Source organism: Zingiber officinale, chromosome 1A, assembly GCF_018446385.1.
Source record: "Zingiber officinale cultivar Zhangliang chromosome 1A, Zo_v1.1, whole genome shotgun sequence".
Classification (NCBI taxonomy): Eukaryota; Viridiplantae; Streptophyta; class Magnoliopsida; order Zingiberales; family Zingiberaceae; genus Zingiber; species Zingiber officinale.
In genome coordinates, this window is record NC_055987.1 from 160319 (window position 1) to 175180 (window position 14862).

Here is a 14862-nt window from a genome sequence, read left to right on the forward strand (position 1 = left end):
ATACACCTCCGCTCGATCCACTTTTGGTGAGCTCGTTGGTTTCCTGGCGTTGACCGTCTTGACTTTGCCCTCTACATTGGCTGTTATCTCCGCCCTTAACCCATACTTGGTGGACCCCCTTTTATCACCGCATCATATGACTAATATATATATAGGACATATTATATATGTTTAGGATTTAGGAGTTGGCTTATTACGGGTTTGAGTTAATAAATTTTTTCTTTCAGGGTTAAGCTTCTCTCTTCGTTTATAGTGTTTCAGATTAAAAATTTTATATACTTACAAGATATAATATATGTATTTAAGATTTAAAATTTTAAAATTTAGGGATGAATTATAATAGATTTAAGTTAATGAGATTTTGTTCTAAGTTAAAATTTCTGTCTGGGATATATATCGATAAGTAGATTTTATATGTTCTTTCCAAATGTAATATTTAATGTATATATATTTTTAAAAATAAATAATATAACTTTAAGAAATAAATAAAAATTTTGTATAAAATTAAAAAAATATTTATAGTTAGAATTCGGTTAAAAGCTTAACAATGTTTATGAAAATATTCGTGAGTAAATTTAAGTTCGGATAGATTTAGATAAAAAATTTAATAAAGAATCTTAAACCAGCTAAGTTTGATCTGGCTCATTTAATTACACCTCTGTAAAAAAAAAAGTTTATGTGAGAATTTAAAATTGCTGATCCGAATTCATCTCCATCTCCACCGTTATCGATGGAGAAGCCGCCTCCACCGCGCTTCTTCTTCCTCAAGAGATCAGAAATTGTTTTCTCCATCTTCTCAGTCATCCTTCTCCTCTCCCTCCTCCTCCTCCTCCACTGGTTCACTCCCTTCCAGCCACTTCTTTTGCTCCGCATCGCCGGCGGTACGTATGATAAACCACCGCCGGAGGCCGACGCCGCCTGCGATTACACCTCCGGTCGGTGGGTCTGGGACGGGGCCCACCGGGCCGAGGCCTACACCGAGGATTGCCCCTTCCTCGACCCCGGTTTCCGATGCCGTCAAAATGGCCGCTCTGATTCCGGCTATCTTTACTGGCGGTGGCAACCCCGTGGCTGCAATCTCCCCAAGTTCCAATTTTGACCAATGATTGATTCAATTGCTGCCGTTTGGTTCCATTTGGAATCGAAAAGATTGGATTTTGATTTTTCTTAATTATATTTCTATCTATAAATAAATGCAGATTTAACGCATCAGAGTTGCTGGAGAGGAGCAGAAACGGGAAGATAGTCTTCGTGGGGGATTCGATCGGGCGAAACCAGTGGGAGTCGCTCGTGTGCATGCTGGCCAAAGCGGTGCGCAACCAATCGAGCATCTACGAGAAGTACGGGAATCCGATAACGAAGCACAAGGGCTTCCTCTCCATCGTCTTCAGCGACCACAACCTCACGGTGGAGTACTACCGCGCCCCGTTCCTCGCCGCGGTCAGCCGGCCGCCTCCGGCCGCCCCGAGCAGCGTCCGTAGCGCCATCCACCTCGACGAGCTCAATTGGCAATCCAAGCACTGGGTGGACGCCGACGTGCTGGTCCTCAACGCCGGCCACTGGTGGAACCAAAAGAAGACGATTGGATCGTAGGTGCACTTGCTCAACCGATCGGACTAATCGCTGGACTTTAATATGCTTCAGGGGAATGTATTTTCAGGCGGGCGGAGAAATAAACACGACCATGGATGTGAAGGAGGCATTTCGTCGAACGATTGATACGGTCAAGCTCTGGAGTTTGAACAAACTGCAAAAGGGCTCTGTTTTCTTCAGGAACAATTCTCCAATTCATTTCAGGCAAGTCGCCTTTAATTTCTTAAATTCCATAAATTAACTAATTAATCTACGAACGATCCAACACGGAGTGAGATGGATGCGATGCAGAAACGGGACGTGGGATGAGGGAGGGACATGCTCGAGCTACACAGAGCCGGAAAGGAATTCCTCCGAGCTCGGGCCGGCCGAGACATGGAACAACTGGATCATCGCTGACGCGGTGGAAGGGATGAAGAGTGGCGGGAAGAAAGCGCGGCTTCTGAACATTACGGGTCTTACGGAGTTCAGAAGAGATGGCCATCCGTCGAAGCACCGGGAACCGGGGACGCCGGCGGATGCTCCTCAGGACTGCAGCCACTGGTGCCTGCCCGGAGTTCCTGATACGTGGAATCAGCTGCTCTATGCTCATCTTCTTTCCATGGATTATGACACCAGCAAAAATGTTTGATGGCACAATATATATATTATTAGATATATATATTGATTGCTCACAGAATAATAACATGCAGGCATAGGGATATATAATTATTCGAACAGAAGGTACGTTCTGCTCCCAGCGGATTAAAATTAGATTTTTTGTTTTAAAAAAAGCTAAGATGTAACTTTGATCCGGTCTAAAATCGAAGATAGATACTAAATTTTAGATGATATTTATGTTGATGATGAGAATACTTTGGACTAAAGGACAATGGCCCTGAGCGATTTTGAGTGTTAGAAAAAAAAATATATAGATCAGGGAAGAAAATATGAATAACCGAGCACAAGCACTTCAGACGTTCAAATCAAGCAAGTAATCATGATAAAAATAGAATATGACAAATAGTAAAAATGCACTCAGATGTTCAAATCAAGCAAGTGATTAAGAGAAAAATAGAATGTGATAATGAATAACGATATCTGATTGCCTAATCTTACAAAGTTGCGCCTTTAGGAGGAGACCTCTTATATATTGTTAGTTTTCTTTTATGCATGAATATCAATACATTTTCCAAAAAAGACTGACTACTCTGGTATTATGATAACTTTCCTAAAATAGACCCATAATTTTTGTGATTTGTAGGCTAGAAGCTTTCTTCGTAGGGATTGCAAGGGAATATTCCCTAGATTATCTGACAATAGTTATATAAAGCATCAAAAAGGGAATATTGGGCCATTGGGTTGGTGACGCCGAGGGCGTGAAGTTACAGAGGGATTAAGAAGAAATAAGAGAGAGAAATAACGAAATAAGAAGTAGCTCAAGATAGGTTTTAAAAAACCTTTTTGAGAAAATAAGAACGGGAAATAAAGAACAAAAGAGATGTAGTCATAACGTGGTTTAAGCGAAACCAATTGATTCAATATCAAAATAACTTGTCTCCAAACATTATCTGAGCATAGGTTTATATAGCTCTGAAATCCTCAAAAAAATCTAAATGGAAAAATAACCAACTAGACTTATTCTCAAAGATTTATGATAAATTAACTATCAAGACTCGGTTCCTAAGATTTAGGATAAAATTAGATATAAAAAATAAAATAAATTTAATTAACAGATAACTACTTAAAAAAACCTCAATTTTGGATTCTCTCCTACATCAGTCGCCTGGAGTTGAAGAGAACTCGTCCTCGAGTTTAGGGTGGGTGTATCCGGCTCCAGAGCACAATGACTTAGGTGTTTTACATTAAAAACATCAGAAGTTTTTAAATGACTAGAAAGTCGCAATATGTAGACATTGTTATTAATCTTTTCTAGTATCTCGTAAAGTCCAATCTTTCGATCTTTGAGCTTGTTGTATTCACCAATAGGGAAACGATCATAAGTTAATACAACCCAAACCATATCACCAATGTCAAAAAGAACCTGACGTCAATGTCGATCTGTCCTGATTTTGTATTCAGTGTTGCTTTCTTGAATAGCTTGCTTAACCTGCTCATGAATAACTCGAAGATGCTCGACCATCTCCTCAGCCTTGGGGTTAGTTTGTCTGGGACGCGAAATAGGTGTTGGTGCAGTGACCACACCAGATGATCGAACCTGAGTTTTGATTATGGCAAAGGGTTCAAAGTTAAGCTGTGGTGTTATCTAAAAAGGTTCATGGAGCTTACAGGAAAGTCCTAAGTGATGCTTAGACAAAAGTCCTAGCTGCGGTTAGGCAAGGTGAAAACCTAAGAGAGGGGGGGGGGGTTAACCTTAGGTCATAGGGGTGGTAACCCTAGGTGAAGGAAAAATCCTAAGGGGGGGGGGGGGGTAACTTTAGGTCCTAGGGGGTGGTAACCCTAGGTGGCGGAAAACCCTAAGGGACGACAACCTTAGGTCCTAGGGGGTGGTAACCCTAGGTGGCGGAAAACCCTAAGGGGCGGCAACCTTAGGTCCTAGGAGGTGGTAACCCTAGGTGGAGGAAAATCCTAAGGGGGGTAACCTTAGGTCCTAGGGGGTGGTAACCCTAGGTGGAGAAAACCCTAGGTTGTAGGGGGTGGTAACCCTAGGCGGAAAGTCCAGTCGGTCTGGAGGACCGTACTGACATCAGGTAATCTCTCCTGAGGGGAGTAGGTGAGGACGCGTTCCCCGCAGAGGGAACAGTATGCGTCGGGTCGACCTAGGGTTTTTGGTCGGAAATCTGAAGTCAGACCCGGACAGTCCGATGACTGTCAATCACTTGATTTACTATATTTTATTTGTGCTAACTTTGTCTTGTAGAGTATGTGTGTGTTTGGTGGACTAACATAATTTGCAGGAACAAAGGAGCATCTTTAACCTCGGATGAACAGTGTCCGAGGCGCCTCCATGGGGCTTGGAGGTGCCTCGGGTGCTAGCCGAAGTCAGTTGTCCAGAAGAGTTGGAGGCGCCTCGGAGGAAGTTGGAGGCGCCTTGGAGCAGGCGTTGAAGGCGCCTTGGAGCAGCTTGGAGGCGCCTTCAGAGGGATGAGATGCGGCCAGGTTTGAGCTGATCCACTCGTACGACTCGGCGGCCTGGAGGCGCCTCGGACAGGCTTGGAGGCGCCTCCAGCACTATTTATAAGGGGACTTCGAACAACAGCTCTCCATAACATCGCACAAGCAATCTTTCTGCAACCTGCTGCTAACGAGATGTTCCGACAAAGCCTCAACTCGACGTCGACAACCCGGAGCTTCAGATTTAGTCTTTTGTTGTCGGTATAATTTTTATTACTGCTTTGAATTGTACTTAGATTGTAATAGTTTTTACGAACTATAGTTGTTGCCCACCGAAAGCGGTCAGCGACCGCGGGCCTTCGAGTAGGAGTCGAGATAGGCTCCGAACGAAGTAACTTCTTGAGTCTTCTGTGTGTTTGTGCATTTTACTATTTCCGCTGCATTATAACTCGATATTTTTACGAAATCGACTGTGAAAGCCACAAGCGCTATTCACCCCCCCTCTAGCGCTTTCGATCCAACAATAGGGACTAAATCCAGTACTCTAAATGAGTTTCATCCATAAACAACTTCGAAAGGATTCAAACCAGTGGTCCTGTTCTTTGATTTATTGTATGCGAATTCTGCTTGAGATAAAACTAGATCCCATTGCTTTGGTTTGGTTCCTGTGAGATATCTCAGAAGATTTCCTAAGCTATCATTTACTACCTCGGTCTGACCATCTGTTTGAGGGTGATAGGTGTTACTGAAATTTAGTTTTGTCCCTAGCTTTTCCCATAAAGTCTTCCAAAATTGACTGACAAATTTAGTATCACGATCCGAAGTAATAGTTTGAGGAATACCGTGTAAACGCATAATCTCTTTGAAGAAGAGAGTGACAATCCTAATAGCATCCATGGTTTTTTTGCATGCCACAAAAGTGAGCCATCTTGGAGAATCAGTCCACCACAACTATAATAGAGTCTGCAGTCCGTTGGGTGCGGAATAAACTCAATACGAAATCCATGCTAACCTCATACCAAAGAGCTTCGGGAATTGGTAAGGGAGTATACAAACCAGCATTGGTGAGGGTTCCCTTAGATTGCTGACAATTAAAGCAATGATCCATGAAATGAGCTACGCCACTAGTTAGCTTGGGCCAATAGAAGTCAGAAGAGCTGAGGCTAATGTCTTGTCTCGGCCAAAGTGTCCTTCGTTATGCAATTCACTGATAATGTGTTGCCTTAAGGAACAGTTTGAAATGCACAATCGTAGTCCACGAAATAGATAATCATTGTGCAAAATAAAGTTGTTGCAAAGTCCATTAGTTGCCTCCTGAAATATCTTGCCAAAGGAGGGATCATCAACATACATATCTGAGAAAGATCCAAAGTCGGTAACCTTAATACTCATGGTAGTAAGTAGGGAAGAGACTGCACAATGGCTCATACTCTCACGAGTATAACCTGTTGGGGTTGCAAGGTTGCAAAAATAGTTCCACATTGAAAACACATGAAAAAGATCATGGGTTTATAAGAGAAAAGATATCTCCATTGGCATGATGCCTTTTGGGTAGAGCCCAAGAGCAAAACCATGAGGACTTAGGCCCAAAGTGGACAATATCATTCAATTGTGGAGATATCTAAATTCTTTTCGATCCTACAATTGGTATCAGAGACCGGACTGCCAGAAAGTATAACCTGTTGGGGTTGCAAGGTTGCAAACATAGTCCCACATTGAAAACACATGGAAAAGATCATGGGTTTATAAGAGAAAAAATATCTCCATTGGCATGAGACCTTTTGGGTAGAGCCCAAGAGCAAAACCATGAGGGCTTAGGCCCAAAGTGGACAATATCATGCAATTGTGGAGATATCTAAATTCTTTTCGATCCTACAATTGGTATCAGAGACTGGACTGCCAGAAGATTTAACCGCCGACTGTGCACAAGAGCTATGATATGATTGAGACATGTGAGTATAATATTGATCTCGAACAAAGAAAGGGGACTCCTATGTTCAGATCAAGAGGACCAGACACTAGACAGGAAGTCCTAGTAGGTCGGGTGGACCGAGGGGTAGGAAGACTTGGTGGGTATAGCCCAAGAGAAAAGATATCTCCATTGGCATGAAACCTTTTGGGTAGAGCCCGAGAGCAAAACCATGAGAGCTTAGGCCCAAAGTGGACAATATCATGCAATTGTAGAGATATCTAAATTCTTTTCGATCCTACATAACCTAGTCTCAATATCTCCACAACTTGTCGTTGTAGTTTTTCAGCATCCTTAGGGCTAACATAGTATGTCGGTCAGTTAGGTAAGATTGACCCCAGAACGAGGTCAATCTGGTGTTGAATGTCTCTTCTAGAGGAAAGTCCCGGAGGAAGGTATTCAGCAATCAAATTAGCAAAGTCGGATAGGAGTTGTTGCACCTCAGCTGGTAGATCCAAGTCTAAGTCTATTTTATAGCTTTTGTAAGGAAGCAAAGTATAGATCATGTCTTCGTGCTTCATCTTGTTCAAAAATTTGGACATAGAAAGTAGTGTAGAGTTATTAGTTACCAAATCTAAAGGGATTCCATCACGTCCAGACTCTGAATAGAGTGCAACCACGTCAAAAGACCACGAACTCATCATCTTCCTCGATCGTCCTTCATCTAGATTCAAAAGGAAAGTTGGTAGCTTTATTTTCTTCTCGTAACAACTCCAAGGGGAATATAGCCATGTTGGATGGTACGAGATGATTGTGTCACCGGATGCTCCTGAATCAAGCACCCAAGGTTGAAAAGAACTCGTCATCGAGTTCAAAATAATATCTTCAACATCCATAGTCTCCCTTTTCTTCGCATTGTCTTCCGATACGGCACAAACTGCATCCTTAAATAAGACCAAAATCTCATGGTCATCACCATAGAGTACCTCATCAACTTCATCATCAAATATCGGTTCACCTAGTGTTTCGATCTCGTCTTCGTCGTAAATTGGATCATCGAATAATTCGATCTTGTCGTCGTCTTTGCTGCCTCCTACAATTGGATGATCAAGAGAGTAGGACTGGTCGTACTTGATGTTGTCGAGGTCCGCATCCTCATGGTTGTCTCCGTTGCCGTGAGAGGAAGGGGGGACATAGAGGCACTGAGAGTTGGTGTTCTCTTGAAGTTGTAGGTGGTAGGGTGGTTGCACTCATATTTCTTGAAACCAAACTTGTGTTTGGACAACTCTTCTCGATTGGAAATTAGAGATTTTTCAAAAAGGGAATAAAGGAACTTACGATATTTACGTTCTCGTGTCGTTAGACGTTGAGATAACTTTGTGACTTGTCTCTGTAGATACTGAATCTCGTCTTAGGTGCTACGACCACAATGTGAGGATTCCTCAGTCGGAACCTACCTTTCACGATCAAGACCACGTCCACAACGACCCTCCATTGGATCTTAATGAGCTTTGATACGAACTGACGTCGAGTAGAATATAAATTATTCTGGGGCGTGAAGTTATAGAGAGATTAAGAAGAAATAAGAGAGAAATAACGAAATAAGAAATAACTCAAGATAGACTTTAAAAAACCTTCTTGAGAAAATAAGGGCGGGAAATAAAAAACAAAAGAGATGCAATCGTAACGTGGCTTAAGTGAAACCAATTGATTCAATATCAAAATAACTTGTCTCCAAACATCATCTAGGCATAGGTTTAATTATATAGCTCTCAAAACCCTCATAAAAATCTAAACAGAAAAATAATCAACTAGACTTATTCCCTAAGATTTAGGATAAATTAATTATCAAGACTCGGTTCTTAAGATTTAGGACAAAATTAAATATAAAAATAAACTAAACTTAATTAACGGATAACTACTTAAAAATTTTCAATTTTAGATTCTCTCCTATATCAATTGGTGGGCCTTGGATACACTTTGATGGTTCGTTGATCGAGTCCCCTTTAATCTATGGTCGGATCTCATTTTCAAATGGAGTCTGACCATCTTGTGAGCTTGACCTCTTTGAGAACTCGGCCTTCACTCATCCAAGGAGTCCGGTCGGATCTCATTCTCGGATGGGATCAGGTTGGCTAAGGAATGTTGACCACCTTGAGGACTTAACCTCCGCTCGGCCAATGAGTCCGGTTGGGCTATACGTCTATCATATCCGATCAAACCGAGAGGACTCAACTCCGAATCGAACTAATACGACTTAAGGTTCTATCTAGTCAGGGGGCCTCGCAATCCGATCGGCTAGACCATTATGTAGTGCAATGCAATTAACCATGCGAACTCCAAGGATTGACACCTCCTTCACTTTGATTTCGATCCCTATTTTAGAGACTCTACCTATTCATCGTATCAATGATGAATTTTTGTTCTTCATTATTTTATACCTTTATTTCTAATAAAAATTGAACTTCGCAATGTCCTCTGGTATATATATCTATGCTTTTGATCTAAGTACCAAAAAATTAAACGAACAGAAAACGATCGATCTCTCAACTGGAACCAAGAACAGATCGCAAAAGACTACGAATTCCAACGTTTTGCTTTGGCAAAACAGAGGCCAAAAAACAAGAGAGAAAAAAAGAGAGAGAGAGGAATCTATATATATATAGTGTTTTATTTTCTTGGTCGGAGCTTCTTAAATATCAAAGCTCGCTCTAATCGACTTCATAAACTGTACCGAGTCCCCGGTCAGACTTCCTCATCTTTGCTTCTTGATCCCTCACTGCTATCGTGAGAGATCTAACGTCCAAGGCTTCACTTAGTTGGCTTCGACACTCCGACTGCAAAATCAAACAATCATATCGGATGAAGAATTTGTGATTAATTATATATAATTATATATATTATCGATAGAAACCTGTTGAAGAAGTAAGACTCGTTGGTCAATCTCCTCGTCGGAGAACTCCTGCCGGTGAATGACTTGCACGACGCAGGACAAGTGCGCATTGAGGAAATCGGCGCAGTGATCCTTGAGCGTGCACTGCGGGAACGCCGACTGGCAGCCGATCTGGTAGAAGGGGCAGTTCATCAGCTTCATGGGGCAGACGGTGACGCAGTGGCGGTCCATCTCCCGCCTCATGAGGCTCTTCTCGCACCTCTGCTCGCAGGGCAGGATCTTGAAGGGGCACTCCTCGTCGTGCTTCGCCGCGTGCGCCGCCGAGAACTTGGTCCTGCACCTCTCGTTGCAGCACTCCATGATCCGGAAGCCGCACTCGTCCCGGTGCGCCGCGAGCTGCCCCTCCGCCTCGAACTTCATCGGGCAGTGGAACGCGTTCTTGAAATCCACGTTCCGGAGCAGAGTCTCCGCCACCGCCTCCCGCCGGTCGATCGGCCAGAACGCGTTCCTCTCCATCTCCAGCACGAAGTCGTCGACCTTGTCCTCGCGGTTGTCGCTGAGGATCCACCCGGAGACGCGGCTGAAGAAGTTGCGCTTGGAGCTGGCGAAGTCCTCCATGAGGTCGGACACGATGTCGGCGGGATCGTCGGAGATTTCCTCGGCGGCGGGGTCGGCGGCTTCGTCGCGCTGGGCCATGGTTTCCGCCACGTACGTTTCGCTGCGCTGGGTGAGGTAGTCGACCATCTCCGGCCGGAAGGGGACGGCGACGGAGGCGGGGCCCCGGAAGAGGCCGGTGGTGTTGTCGACGCAGGCCGCGGCGAGCCCGGGGTTCAGCAGCTGGGCGATCTTGTGCACCGTCTCCTTGTCGCATTGGTTGCAACAGAAGAGCGGCGGCGGCGCCTCCTTGTCCGGCCCTGGATCCGGCAATGGCAAATCCATCGTAGTTTCTGATTTTTGACCATTCGTAGTATCTGAGATGAACAATGAAAAAAATTAATTAAAAAACCACAATTAACTTGATCAATACACCATAAATACCATTGCTAATAGAGGATTGATCGAAGAAATGAATGCATGCGCCTACCTTCGATCATCATCTTGTTGCAGTTGCAGAGGGTTGGATCGCACAAGGAAGAAGGATCATTTAATTAGAAGAAGAAGACGAGCGGTGGATGGATGAGCGGAAGGAAATCCGAAAATCAAGGAGTGAGAGTTGAACTTAATTACCTCTCTGTTTTTTAATTATTATTATTTTTTTTTAAAAAAAACTTTTGATTTATTAATAATTATTTAATATAATGATAAGTAAGTTAACGAAATATTTAACTTTGTTATCGTTTTATCCTCAATTCCGTAGTAAATGGATTAGCCACAACTAAGCTAAGCATTATAAATTAAATATTGATTTAAGAAATAAGTGCTTGCCAATTTGAAATTAACTTCGAGAACCATAAAATAAAATTTGGATTGTCTAAATCCATATGATAATTGATATGGGGGTGTTACAAGCGGATTCAGGTATAACGTAGTAGTCAAAGTTAAGTTGAAGTGACGGTTAAAGTCAAGAAAATGTGACAGTCAATGTGTGACTCTCAATAAGACTTTGTTATCTATCTAACACTAAGACCTTTGATACGAGGGAGATCGGCCCACAAGTCGGCTGGACTAGAGGGACTTAGTGATTTACTTTCGGTGCTAAGACACCTATTATATATCCGGTCAACCATAAGCAATCGGGTTTAAGAGATGATCGACCTACCATAGGGTCGTACTATCGTATAGGTGGTCGAGTATACGAAACATCTCCCAATTGCTATAGTATAACCCTCAATATATAGCTGGTCAACCCAACATCCAGTAGAACATATGAGTCTTGATTCACCTCTCATATGCCAGTTCTCTTTCAGATAGTCGGTCGGATATAATGCCGGTCAGGTTTACACAGCTCAATATTCCTGTCTCCTATATGTACACAAGATAATCTACAAGGCAACTCTCAGTATAAACCCGGCCGGACTTCCAGATCTTAAGGGGAGGTCTCCTAACATAAGGACGATCAGCTAAAAGTATCAATCGGATTTCTCGGGACTCGGTTCCCCATTCATCAGAGGTAAATATTCCAACATATGGCTAGTTGGTCATCAAACCAACCTGGCTCAGGGGACTTGGCTCCTTATTGCTTCAATAATAGATCACTAGCATCCCACAATATGTATCCGAAAGGCATAGGAGTCAGACGACCTTACAAGGCTTGATGCCCTGCTTCTTATATATTGATCTACTAGTATAATATACAATCAGTCGGCTAAAGCTCTGGTCAGGATATTTTCAGGGGAGAATATTGTCATAGAATCACAATAACTTGTCAGAGAGTAATAACTATTCGTCAGAAAAATACTCTTCTAGTATAACATATGCATTTAATGGAACCTTCTTCAAAGATAACTATAGGCCTTCCATCATGGGACACACTATGACAATATATTCTCTTAACCGCCTCATTAATCACATAAGTTATAAAAGCGGTATGCATATGGGAAACGAAAGATTCCTCGGACGATTGTACATCTCTCGGACCGTATGTCTTCCTTTACTGAACAACTTCTGACACTTGATATTCTGCTCCCTGATCATGATTGCAAAGATTATAAGAGGTGATATATAAAGGGGTTCTCTCCGTTGAAGATGTACGCTTTTAAAACAATCTTACTTATGCTTACACATTTACTATTTTTCTTCATTTTTCGCCAGGCCACGCCATTTTGATTTGAACGTTGGAGTATTGCGTCAGGACCTCTTCCCTATTTCTCGCTCTAATATTCTGTAAGCTCTCATTTTATCCAAAGTCTTCTTCTATTCAACTGTATAGTCACCTTTCTAGCACGCCATGTCCAGAAGTTTTAGACCGGATGAATGATATTATTTAGTGTTGCTATAGATTTAGCTTTAACGATCACTACTTTTCCAATTTGTCATGAAAAAAGAAAAAAAATTAAAAATAAAAATTAAAACCCAAACATGCATAATTTGAGATACTCTTCATTGCATTGCTTTGAAGATCATAACAAGAACAGCTTACAGTTCCGGCCGGCATTATTCAACTGATATATAGGCTACATGGCAGTTTTATTTAGTTAGTTAATAGTGCATGCAGCGATCGATATCGATGATCAGTTTCATTTTTCAACGAGGTTCCAAGAATCCCCTTGCGATTTTTCCATTCCCGCCTTGGGGAAGGAACCCTCCCGGCACGCTCTCATTTCCGGTACCGTACACAATCCGGAGCACCTCCGGCGGAGTTCGCGAGTAGGCGAGGGAATCTTTGTCGGCCGACAGTATGTTGGTGGTCAGCCTTCCCTCGGCGCCCAACGGCATCGGAACGATGAGGCCTTCATCTTTGACGCCGCACATCGCCAGCCGGTTCCTCAGCTCCGATATCTTGATCGTAAACTCGGCCACCGTTATATTGTACGGCGGCACCATCTCATCCTTGCGCTGATACAATAACGATCTTATGACCGCATCTTGGCCAGCTTCCACAGCTAACAGTCCCGCCACAAGCTGCATATATAATTAAATTTGTAGTCATATATAAATAAGTCGATAATTAAATATGTTAATTAATTAAGAAGGCCCTTTCATTCTTCAATTAATTACCCTCTTGGACTCATGACCCTTAATGCTGGGATTTGCACCAACGTAGAAGACGACGCCCACGTAGGGGAACACGTAGGAACCAATGAGGAACTTGATTGTGTCGATGTAGGGATCAAACGGAGGGATCAGATTGTACCCGAAGGCATCGTTCATTGCGTCTGCAAAGAGTTCGGCGCTCAAGTTGATCATCGGCCTCGGGAACCCACCAACTGCTCTCTCGATCGCCCTTAATTAATTAGCAACAAAGTACATATAGTTATGTTATCATCGGGAAGCAATTACTAATTAATTAAGTTCGGTTGAGGATTAACTAATTAATTAATCAATCTGTGCAATGATCATTAACCTCAAGTGGCCGACTTCTTGGTAGCCGAACTCTTCGATGATGGCCTCTGTGATATTGTCAAGATTGGCCTTTCTGGCGCCGACCGGCGGCGGACCGCCCATGGCCAGCTCCGGAGCGACGGAGTCGAGGCCCCTGCCGAGGGCGCCGAACAGGTAGAACTCAGCCTCGAGGAACTCGAGGTTGAGGGCTAACTGGATCAAGTCCTTGTCGAAGGGGTAAATTGGCAGCCCGCTCGTGGGTAGCGGCGCACATTTATCTTGGTCTCTGCCTCCCCCTCCCCCGGCCATCGCGACAACGGCCATAGAGACAAGAACGAGAGAGAAGATGTGGTGTTACTCTAGAGGAGGAGAAGAACGAAGAAACAGAATGGAAAAAAAACTTCACTTGATATCAAAAAACCAAACCTATATATAGGCTTTTACAATGAACCTATTCAACTCCACGTTCAACCACGCAGCAAACAATTAAATCAAAAAACTCGGACAACACTAAAAACCCGGACAAACTTTTATCTACAGAAGACTCGGACAAAAAACTTATCAACTCTTAACACCCTCCCTTAAACTGAAGTCGGCAGAAAACAGTTTAAGAAAAAATAATAGCAGTACGCGAACAAACTCCAAGTAGACCACGTAACCTCACAAATGTAGCAATTTTGAGAGGCTTGGTCTGTATATCTGCAACTTGATCTTCACTGCGGCAATAAATCAGTTTGATTGTTCCATCATTGCTGAGATCTCTTAAGAAATAATACTTCACATCGATATGTTTGCTTCTGCCATGTAGCACAGGATTCTTAGAGAGTTTGATTGCTGAATTATTATCACAAAAAACTGTAGTAGCTTCAACTTGTTTGAACTGAAGCTCTTCAAGAATTTTTCTCAACCAGATAGCTTGACAAGCACAAGCTGTTGCAGCAATAAATTCAGCTTCTGTAGTTGACAAGGAAACAATTGGTTGCTTCTTAGAAGACCATGATACGGCTCCTGTGCCCAGCATAAATACATAGCCTGAAGTACTTTTTCTATCATCTTGATCTCCTGCATAATCGCTGTCAGTAAATCCGAACAACTCCAATTTTTCACCCTTCTTGTAGAATAGTCCAAAATCTTTAGTTCCTTGTAGGTAACGAAGGATTCTCTTGGCAGCTAACAGATGTATTTCTGTTGGATTCTCCATGTATCTACTTATTAAACTCACAGAATACATTATGTCTGGCCTTGTCGCAGTTAAATACATCAAACTGCCAACAATTTGCTTATAAATTGTACTGTCCACCTTCTTCCCTTCATGATCCTTGTTTAGCTTCAAGCCAAACTCAGTTGGAGTGCTTACAGGATTGCAATCTTTCATTTGAAACCTGTCCAAAATTTCTTGCACATACTTCTTTTGAGAAATAACGATTCCTTT

The 14862-nt window shown here is 42.7% G+C and overlaps 4 protein-coding genes across 4 annotated transcripts; 2 read left to right on the top strand and 2 right to left on the bottom strand.

The window, feature by feature from the left end:
- The first annotated feature begins 730 nt into the window (after positions 1-730).
- LOC122039031 (protein trichome birefringence-like 9) lies at positions 731-1791 on the top strand. Its single transcript, XM_042599045.1, has 2 exons — positions 731-1086; positions 1200-1791. Exons 1-2 carry the CDS (start codon positions 731-733, stop codon positions 1591-1593), a joined length of 750 nt encoding a protein of 249 aa, XP_042454979.1. The 3' UTR covers positions 1594-1791.
- LOC122039032 (protein trichome birefringence-like 8) lies at positions 1685-2224 on the top strand. The gene is made up of 2 exons (XM_042599046.1): positions 1685-1797; positions 1885-2224. Exons 1-2 carry the CDS (start codon positions 1685-1687, stop codon positions 2222-2224), a joined length of 453 nt encoding a protein of 150 aa, XP_042454980.1.
- Positions 2225-3622: 1398 nt separating this feature from the next.
- Positions 3623-10388, bottom strand: LOC122039033. The gene is made up of 6 exons (XM_042599047.1): positions 9471-10388; positions 9291-9393; positions 7377-7775; positions 5959-6092; positions 5660-5731; positions 3623-3790 (listed from the first exon to the last, which is right to left on the bottom strand). Exons 1-6 carry the CDS (start codon positions 10386-10388, stop codon positions 3623-3625), a joined length of 1794 nt encoding a protein of 597 aa, XP_042454981.1.
- A 2244-nt stretch (positions 10389-12632) lies between these two features.
- On the bottom strand, positions 12633-13739 carry LOC122039034 (desiccation-related protein PCC13-62-like). Its single transcript, XM_042599049.1, has 3 exons — positions 13453-13739; positions 13107-13332; positions 12633-13010 (listed from the first exon to the last, which is right to left on the bottom strand). Exons 1-3 carry the CDS (start codon positions 13737-13739, stop codon positions 12633-12635), a joined length of 891 nt encoding a protein of 296 aa, XP_042454983.1.
- Positions 13740-14862: the final 1123 nt, after the last annotated feature.

Bases quoted from the DNA above. Each gene is read 5' to 3' on its own strand.
- LOC122039033 (XM_042599047.1), bottom strand. From the start codon at position 10,388: ATGGATTTGCCATTGCCGGATCCAGGGCCGGACAAGGAGGCGCCGCCG. The intron at 7,776-9,290 runs GTACAGTTTATG...TACAACTTCAAG, and splicing joins GAAGTCTGACCGGGGACTCG to AGAACACCAACTCTCAGTGC. The intron at 3,791-5,659 runs GTTAGCATGGAT...ATCAAAACTCAG, and splicing joins CCGAAGCTCTTTGGTATGAG to GTTCGATCATCTGGTGTGGT.
- LOC122039031 (XM_042599045.1), top strand. From the start codon at position 731: ATGGAGAAGCCGCCTCCACCGCGCTTCTTCTTCCTCAAGAGATCAGAA. The intron at 1,087-1,199 runs GTTCCAATTTTG...AAATAAATGCAG, and splicing joins CGTGGCTGCAATCTCCCCAA to ATTTAACGCATCAGAGTTGC.
- LOC122039034 (XM_042599049.1), bottom strand. From the start codon at position 13,739: ATGGCCGGGGGAGGGGGAGGCAGAGACCAAGATAAATGTGCGCCGCTA. The intron at 13,333-13,452 runs GTTAATGATCAT...TAATTAATTAAG, and splicing joins CAAGAAGTCGGCCACTTGAG to GGCGATCGAGAGAGCAGTTG. The intron at 13,011-13,106 runs GTAATTAATTGA...TTATATATGCAG, and splicing joins AGGGTCATGAGTCCAAGAGG to CTTGTGGCGGGACTGTTAGC.
- LOC122039032 (XM_042599046.1), top strand. From the start codon at position 1,685: ATGGATGTGAAGGAGGCATTTCGTCGAACGATTGATACGGTCAAGCTC. The intron at 1,798-1,884 runs GCAAGTCGCCTT...GATGCGATGCAG, and splicing joins AATTCTCCAATTCATTTCAG to AAACGGGACGTGGGATGAGG.